The sequence below is a fragment of the Helobdella robusta genome (assembly GCF_000326865.2).
Source record: "Helobdella robusta unplaced genomic scaffold HELROscaffold_87, whole genome shotgun sequence".
Lineage (NCBI taxonomy): Eukaryota > Metazoa > Annelida > Clitellata > Rhynchobdellida > Glossiphoniidae > Helobdella > Helobdella robusta.
In genome coordinates, this window is record NW_008705498.1 from 43,785 (window position 1) to 53,355 (window position 9,571).

At 32.7% G+C, this 9,571-nt stretch overlaps 1 protein-coding gene across 1 annotated transcript; it reads right to left on the bottom strand.

Moving 5' to 3' along the window:
* Positions 1-3: 3 nt before the first annotated feature.
* HELRODRAFT_182469 (hypothetical protein) lies at positions 4-4,576 on the bottom strand (the record flags this gene model as incomplete). Its single annotated transcript, XM_009032735.1, has 3 exons — positions 4-1,309; positions 2,052-2,427; positions 4,150-4,576. 3 exons carry the CDS (start codon positions 4,574-4,576, stop codon positions 4-6), a joined length of 2,109 nt encoding a protein of 702 aa, XP_009030983.1.
* Positions 4,577-9,571: the final 4,995 nt, after the last annotated feature.

Below are 9,571 nucleotides of genomic sequence, written 5' to 3' on the forward strand. Positions count from 1 at the left end.
AGATCATGACAGGATCATCTTCATGACAGGATCATCTTCTCTGCTTNTGCGCCATCTTGTCGCGCAATTTCGGCAGTAGTTATCTTTTAGGCGGTGTTTACAATCACGACGTAGATGGCCTTTTTCACCACAAATCCAGCATTGGGGTACACCACGCTGTTGAGGTTCGCGTTTCACAACCACCTTCTGGCAAGGGCATTCTTCATGTACTTGGCGTAGACGTACGTCACTTTTTGATGCTTGCTTTGCCGATTCAAAAGTGAGACTGTGCGCAACGGCATCCTTGAGTTTTCGTTTATCTGACAAGAGAAGGGATTGCTTGAGTTCCGAATCACGAAGGGCTTTGATAAACGTATCCAGGGCAGTTTCGTCTCTATGCTCGGGGTCTGATGTCGGATACGACAGCAATGTCGACCGTTCGATATCTTGTGCCAGCTGCTGAATGGATTCACCAGATCGTTGCGTTCTGTTTCTAAGCTGAGACCGATAAATCTGTTTCATGTGTTCTTCACCATAACGTAAATCCAACGCGCTAACCAGAACTTCATAGTTGAAGTGGTTCTCCGCCGGAATCGTCTGAAGAACCTCTGCTGCTGAACCTCGCAGAGCCAGTATCAGTGCTGTTGCTCGTTCTTTTCCGTTCCAACAGTTACTAGTTGCCGCTGCTTCGAACTGGGTTTTATAAACGTTCCAGGACATCTCTCCGTCAAATGCTGGTACCTTCAAAATTCTTCCGGATGCGTGATCTAACGGCATTGCCATTTTTTTGGATTGCTCCAATTCTCGCTTCAATTTGTCTATCTTGTGATCTACCTCAACGGTCTGACGATCAAATTTCTGCTCGATCATTTCTATTCTTGTTGACTGTTCTTCAATCTGTTCTGCCACTTCCAATTTTACGTGTTTTAGCTGGTCCTTGATCTGTTTTAACTCCTCTGTCTGTCGTTCGGACTGTTCCTTGATCTGTTGTTTTAACTCCTCTGTCTGTCGTTTGGATTGTCGTTCGGACTGTTTTTTGATCTGTTTTAACTCCTCTGTCTGTCGTTCGGACTGTTCCTTGATCTGTTGTTTTAACTCTTCTGCTTGTCGTTCGGACTGTTGTTCGGACTGTTCTTTGATCTGTTGTTTTATTTCAGTTGACATACTAAGCAGAAGTTCCATCATTTTAGCGGTTGTAAACGTGCCTGTGCTAATTTCATTGTCTTCGTCAGCACCACCAAACTTGAATTCGTCTGGGTTCTTACCTTCGTCAATGAGAGCTTCTCTCAGACGTGCTACTAGTACTTCTTTGTTGCCACTTGTGACAAGGCTTCGTTTCTGTAGTTCTTCTCATAGCTGAACTACGTTCAAACCACACAGTTTTGACATCGTGTTCTTTTTCTATGAGTAGTAACTCGCTAGTCGAAGATCCCACTTCTGACACCAATGTTATAATACTCGCTGTCGTAACCGATTTACGACGGGTTCAAATCTTCGATTGAATAAAATACTCCAAACAGTTATTAGTTATTAAACTTTATTTACAGAAGAAATCAACTAATCGTTTATTTCTAGCAAATTCAAATTAACACAACAATTAACTTTTAAATTGTTCAAAATCTATCGCTATGACAAAACAAATCAAATATCGCTTTAAATAATTCACCGAATCGCTATTCACAAAATCACAGAGTCACGAATTTACAAAATCACGAATTTCACTAATCACGGATTTCACTAATCGCTAATCTTGCGACGTGCGCTTATATACTCTTCGCAAGCGTCGTTTCTAGATTCTTCTAGATGGTCCGATTCTAGCATACTCCAGAATGCTCCAGTCACTAGAACATTCTAGAATACGCTAGAATCTAATGCGTTCGGTAGCACGGTTATAACAATATATACATATGAGTACATACATAAATATAAAAAAATTATTTTCCTTTTTTTAATTCTATAAGTGTTTTAAAAAATGGGTTTATTTGTTTTATTAGACTAGCGAGGTACCCACTACCTTGATAGGTTGACTAATAACAATTTATAAAACAAATTCTATTTTACGATTTCCTGACTTCGCAAAACGCTCAATTACATTTTCAACATTTACTAAAACGTTTCTGTGTACATTAAGTAGTGCCAATCCGACTAATCTGTCTGCTGTCATTCGTGTTCTTAGCCATGTTTTAATTCTTCGCAGAGTTGAGAAGCTACGTTCAGCACTGGCAACACTAACTGGACGTGCTTTAATAATACGGAACAACTTCTGAGTGATTGGATATTGTACCGGGTCACACAAATAAAAAACAACAGAAAGATCAGTAGTCAGTGATTTGACTCCTCCTCCGTCCTTGTTCATTCTAAAGCATTTGCTCTGCCACAATTCAACTTCCGATATAAATTCAAGTTGGGTACTAAGTCCAAGAATGGTACCATAGAAATTACTGATTGCTGAAACAGATTCGTCAACATCTTTATGATTTAGTTTAATAATATTTTCTGGCATCAAAGAATAGATTTGGAGACACTGCAAATTTTTTTTAGAAAAACGAGTATTTATATCCAATATCAGTGCATCAAGAAGAGGGATGTAAACTGATCGCCTGTAATATTCTTCCAATGAATCAGAAGGTACATTTTCACGGCATGTTTGTCGATGCACAAATCTTTTATAGGTAAAAGTGCCATCTTTTTCAATTATTATTTTTTCTGCTGCTCTAAAAATTTCCGAAAACATTTCTTCGCAGTTTTCTCTCTTTTTTTGTAAAACATTTAACAGGTCGTTAATGCAATTTTCTGCATCATGTAAATTTAAACTTTTTTTTTGAAACAATTCACTGAGGCCCTTTGTGAAAGAGAATACATGCACAGCACAGGACACAATAAAATCACTTTCTCTAATTGCTGTTAATAAAAGTTGTTGCTTTTGATGAAGTTGTTCTGTCATTCCATTTAGATATTTCTTTAGCGCATCAATTATTTGTGGAAGTTAAATACTAAACATCAGCAACGCATCATGTCTCTCAACCCATCGTGTTTCGCAGAGTGAAACCAGTTGTGAATTTATCATGTTCTTTATTATAAAATTTCGTTTTGCAGAAGCATTGAAAAAAGCAACTACTTCACTAATAACACCCAAACAATTTCTTATTGCTTGTACATTCGAACTTTTTGATAAAGTTAAATTTAAAGCATGGTTATAACAAGGACACCAGACTGCATTCACTGCAACCTTTTGAATTTCAACTACTACTCTTTTTTGTAACGAAGACATAACACTGCAACCATCTGTTCCCACACCAACACAGTTTTCTAGAAAAAGGTGGAACTTGTTTGCAAACAAGTTTATAACCGATTGACCAATAATTTTGCCGTCAAGAATAGGTTCAGTGTCAATTGATGCAGTAATATCAGATTGATAATTGTTGTCATGTAGACCAACAAATCCTGCAAAATCTTCTCGAACTGATCCATCAGGCAGCAAGTAACGTAATGTTATAGTCATTTGCGACTTATGTGATGCATCGGTTGTTTCGTCAATAGCATAATACTTTGATTCTCTAACGCGACTCAAAATTTGTTCACATATTTCCTCCCCACAGCATTTAATTAACGCATTTTGTGTGGTTTTGCTAATAAAGGTTGCTGATGCTCTTGCCGTTTTTAAACGATTTTCTAAATTTGAATCTCCACTGTTTATTCTAAATTTTAGCAATTCTCGGAAATTACCTTCATTTTTAATCACATCAGAATCTTCATCATCTTTGTCTAATATACTGCCATCATCTCTGTGTTCTCTGAATGGAATATTCTGCCTTCCTAAAAATATAATTGTTTACAATATTTATTGCTGGTTTATTATAGTTTTTTAAAAAACACCTCCCTGCTTCAACAGCTTCCTTGTGGTATGTTGCTTTGTCATGCATTGTTAAATCTCCATCTTTGCCAAACAGTTTAGCAAACACTTGTAATGGTTGTTTAACAAGCTTCTGAAGTTCCATTCGTTTGTGAGATCCTGCAGTCAGGTGGTATGAAAATAATGAGCAATATTTGCAGTACATTTTTCCAGATGAGAATGATTAAGATATTGCTTTTCTTGTTTATTTTTCTTCTTGTGAAGTGAATGTGGAATTTTGTAGTCAGCTGGTGGCTTCCATAGCGATTTTAACAGACTTTTTTTTGTCAAATCATCCATAAATGTTCCAACAAATTTTCCAATATCATTGATAAATCCAGCATTTAAAATCTTACTAGAAAATGCCTTAGCAATTTCAGCTGTTCCAGTCTCAGTTGAAATCTGTTCATTTTCAGAAAAAAGACTATCATGAGCTATGACTACTGAATTGACATTCATATTCCGGCTGTTGCTGTCCATATTATTACTTGTTTCTGTTATCTCATGTTCAACATGTTCAGTAGAAATACTATTACTTGTTGAAGCTTCTGCTGATGTGGTTGGAAGTGGAAGTTCAGTTGTTCCACCAACTTCAGTAGTGACAGTAGAATTAGTTGTAGATGCTTCAACAGACTTTTTTCTCTTCAACGTCACAAAAAATGAATCCAAAGTACTCTGTGGTTGTGAAAAATTTGTTTTCTTCATTTTCTTCCGATGATAATGGTTTGTTCCTAATATTTTCTAATTGTTCCTAACATTTTATAATATTATAAACAATAATTAATGAATGTTTTAATTTAAAAGTAACTTGTATTTACTATTTTTGTCGTTTTTAAGTAACACAACACAATACACAATCATGGCGCTTGAAAACGAAAGTTAGACTGTTTAAAAGTGAATAGTGATATAAAATTAAACAATTAAAAAGTGCATATTTTAAAGGATTACTTAACACTAAAATAATGGGATCCGTAGTAAATAATATGATTACTACATTACTCTTTTTAATAGAACAGAGTAGATTTAAGTTTACTGACATGATACGGGATGCGTGCTACCGCGTGCGTGCACACTTGCACCGTCATTGCCGATGCTGATACGATCGCGACGTATATGCCGTAATGTCTTAGTCACAAAGATTGTTATTTAAAGGGCAAATTGAAAAATAATTTAAACGTTTTTTTATTTGTGGGCTTGCCCGCCTTGCAGGCAGTTGTGGGTTGCCATGATGGATAAAAATCGCCCCCCCCCCTTACTAGATGACCTGGATCCGTTGACAGAATTATCATAGCATTACAATCTGCTTTATTGAATTTGTTCAAAGCAGTTTGATATTTTGCTATCTCATCTTCATTTGAGTCATCGTTTAATCTATCTGGACCTTTTAATTTGCCATTCACTACGTCCATTGCATCAGGAATGCCGCGTAGTATTATACAAACTCTTGATTTCCAGTTCAACCAATTACTTTTGCCTTCTAGGTGTTTGATTTGCACTTTTGTTTGATCCATTTCTTCTTTGTCTTTCAATTTGACCTTTTTAATTAGAAGCAAAATGTCTACTTTAAGGGAATGAGAAAGCACGTGTTTTCTCTTCACTACACTACAGTCTTCAAAGAAAATTTCTTTATTATTCTAAATTTTCTTGTCAAATCAATTAATTGTTAAAAAAACGTTATCTGGGCCCATAACCTGTTAAATTTCTTGTAACGTAAATCGTTTAATTAATTGATATTAATATAATATTGAAGGACATTAAAAGAAGAAAATAAACTTAGAATCGTTTTTTGACTCGTTAATTATCGACCGGAATAACAAAAAGTTCATTTTCATACCAAGCAAAGAACATTTAGTCAAAAAATAGGTTTATATCATGTTTTAAAAAAAAAACATAAAACTTAACAAAAAGAAGTAAATTACCGATCAATTTTTGGTTTATTGAAGAGAATTTTGAAAGAAAAAATTATATTTTGGTAGTAACAACTAAATAATATTGAAAATTATGACTTTTTTTATTAATAGCTGTGTTAATAAATCAACAGGTATAAATTTTAAAACTTGAAATAAAACAATGATTGAATAAATATAGCAAGAGAAGATTACAAATTAATTGTTTTTAGAGATAAATCAAATTGACAAACAATTTTTAACCAGAATATTGATTTATTACACGTGGTTGGCTCTGCTGAAAATGTAGAAGAGGGTGTTGATGCTGTGTAGTCATTAGCACCGGTGATCAGAGATGGGCAAATTACACACTACATTGTAATTTCGATACAATTACAAAATATTCTAAATATTGTAATTTCGATACATTTAATAAGAGCCAAATTACTAATTACAAATTACTAATTTTAAATTACATTAAATTAAACTACATCAAACCAGTTTTGAATAAATGAAGAAAAAAATTTGTTTGAAGTTATTTAAACATCGATTTTTCTTTGCGTTGATATTCTTTGATGTCATTTTTATATTCATTTATTAAGTTACTTTTTTCTATCAATAATTTGTTCAATCATTTAATAAATGACTGAAGAAAGAAAGACACTATTCACCACTACTTTTGATTTTGCATATTCTTTGATGTCATTTTCATATTCTTTTATTAATTTACTTTCTTTCAACAATTTGTTCGATTGTTTAATGAACGACTGAATAAAGAAAGAAAGAAAGGAAGAAGGTACGAAAGAAGGAAAGAAAGGAAGAAAGAAAAAAAAAGAAGCATCAAACATCAAAGAAGTAAACTTCTTTGATGTAGCTATATGACCATAAAACTTCAAAGTAGCAAATGAAATTTTTAATCAAATAAATTTTTAGAATTTAAAAAAAAATTTAGAATTTCAAGAAAAAAAAAATTCAATAATAACAACAATAATAATTTGTGTAAGTATATCTGTTCACTTAAACTATATTTTTTAGTCAAAATGTAATTTGAAATTACTTTGAAATTACCAAATTACATGAAAGATGAAATTACTAAATTACCAATTACTTAAAAAGTAATTTCGATACAAATTACAAATGTAATTTGAATTACGTAATTTCGTTACTTGAATTACATTACTGCCCATCTCTGCCGGTGATGATGTGGATGAAGCTGGTGTTTACGCAGGTTACAGACAATCCATAGCCGCCATGTTCATTTGCTCTTTTTTGTCAAGAAAGAAGTATTTTGGTTATCGTTTTTCTAAGTGGTGGATTGGCATGTGAGTTTGCGTCCCAACAATTAAATTAACAACACTTGCAATAGCAATCCACCACACCGTTTGCTAATTAAACGTATTTACATCCGTAGTGGCGTATCAGAAAATCAATAAACAAACCCATACTATTTTAAATTTTTAACTTAAATACTTTTTTAAAATAATTACTGTTAAAAAAGGACTATCGCTTATAACTTTAACCGTATAAACCAACATATCTACGCGAACACAATGTTCTGACTAGATATCGAATCAGAAGAAACTAAAATACTAAATAGCTGTTATATATGCAATAGCCCATATATGATTCAATGTATATGTAGCTAGAAAATATATTTTATTTAAGCAAACTTCCATGGTTAAAGATCAGGTAAAATAGTATATTTCAATTTTTGAGTAGGGTCCCTCAGGGCGGGGTTTTGAGCCCGTTGTTTTTTCTTATTTATATTAAAAACGACATTTCTTATGTATGTGGAAATATTCTACATTTTTAGATGATTAAAAAATCTACAGAGTATTGAAAAGTGAAGAAGACAAAAACAGTTTTACGCGTGATACTGGTAAATTTGGTTTGGTTTAATAATTGGAAATTGAAATCAAACACAGATTAAATGCCAGTTGTTAAAAAATTGCTCCAACAAACCGTGTTTACCTTACATCATTTTGGAAGGCAACGGATCCCTTCATCTGCCGGTGGTTAAAGAAATTTCAGATCTTGGAATTGTTGTAGATGATAAATTGAAGTTCAATAGTCATGTTATGAAGTTGCTTCATAAAACAAACTCTATGTTTGGTATCATTGCCAGGAATTTTAAATACTTTTCTGACGAAGCTTTTGTAACTTTATATAAGACATCGGTTAAGTCACACATAGAGTACAGTGTCCAAGTATTGAATCCTTACAAAGTCGGTTTAATAGAGGAGCTGGAAAGAGTTAAAAAAAGGGCAACGCGAGGACCGGTTGAGGAAATTGGAGATGCCATCTCTGGTCTTTAGACGTCTAAGAGCCGACCTTAATTTGTTATATAAAATGATAAATGGTTAGATTCCTGCCTACGTTGCCCCTACATTACTGGGGCCATACTTCAGGCTAATTTTAAGTTCTAGCCATAAAGACTGCCGTAAATTTTTTGTTTGAATAGAGTGGTAGAAGAACTAGACAAACTGCCTTCTGCCGTTGTCAATGCCATCTCCTTGAGCGATTTCAAGTCAGCAGTCGATAGTTACTAAGGTGACTCTAAGTTCAGCAGGCTATCTAATTTCTAAATCGTACTTGATTTGTGTAACTGTACAGTTAAATTTATTTTTGCTAGTTGAATCAAAATTAGTTTTGTTTGTTGTTCATCGATTTATTTATCATCATTTTGGTTGTTGCGTACGTTCTTATCGGTTCAAGTGTTTATTTTCAGCTCAATTCTGTTGACACCGTTTTTGCTGGTTCCATCTGATACATTTTCCTTTTCATTTGTCTTATGATTTTTCAGTATGTGTTTGGCGAGGGGCTATGCCCGTGAATCTTGAAATAATAATAATAATTCCTATGAGGTTTTCAATGGAACCGATGATCAATAAGAACATAATAACGATACTACAATAGATATAGATGGACACTAACTAGTTTCTATATAGATGGATACTACCCAAGATATATATTTGTTATATCATTGATACTATCGATAAATAAACACAGAAAGAACTTATATCACTCTATTTATAATTTCTCTATTCGGTTATCATGTATATTTATATTCATTTACATAGAATACCTATACAGGCCCTCGAACGCCTCCGCGCACATTTTCAGTGCTATATATATATATATATATATATATATTATATATATATATATATATATATAATTATTAAAAATTATCACCGCATTTTCCGCAATGTTGACTTTTTAACTGAGTTTTTCAATTTTTCGAACAATTATTTTATCAATATTATTCAATTTATTCAAATTAAAAATAAAATTTATTGAAAAATAATTTTATTATCAATTTGAATAAATTGAATAATATTGATAAAATAATTGTTTGAAAAATTAAAAAACTTATTTTTTTTCTAATTTTTATTCTTTAATAATCAGGATTTGACAGACGCAGAAACTGTTACAGCATGCAAGGCAGTAGCACAAAATTAAACAAATAAGTAAATAAATAAATACAAAAACGGAGAATGAAAAATGTTTAAACATGACAAATAAAATAAAACAAAATTAAATAAATAATAATAATAATAAAATAAATAAAAGAAAAGAATTTGACAATAAAATATAAAATAAAGTAATGGCATAAAAACGCAAATTAATAGACTAGATGATGACATAGTGAGTTAGTGAGGTGAACGATAAATAAAAACTAGTTGTGTGAATGATAAAGTTTTGTTGAGTGTTAATATGTTTGAGACGTCTTGTGATGAAGGTCTTTTTCTGATATGTAGATTGGGTGGCGACTTGATAGTTATGCTTGCGTTGACAAAGATTGTATGTTGTA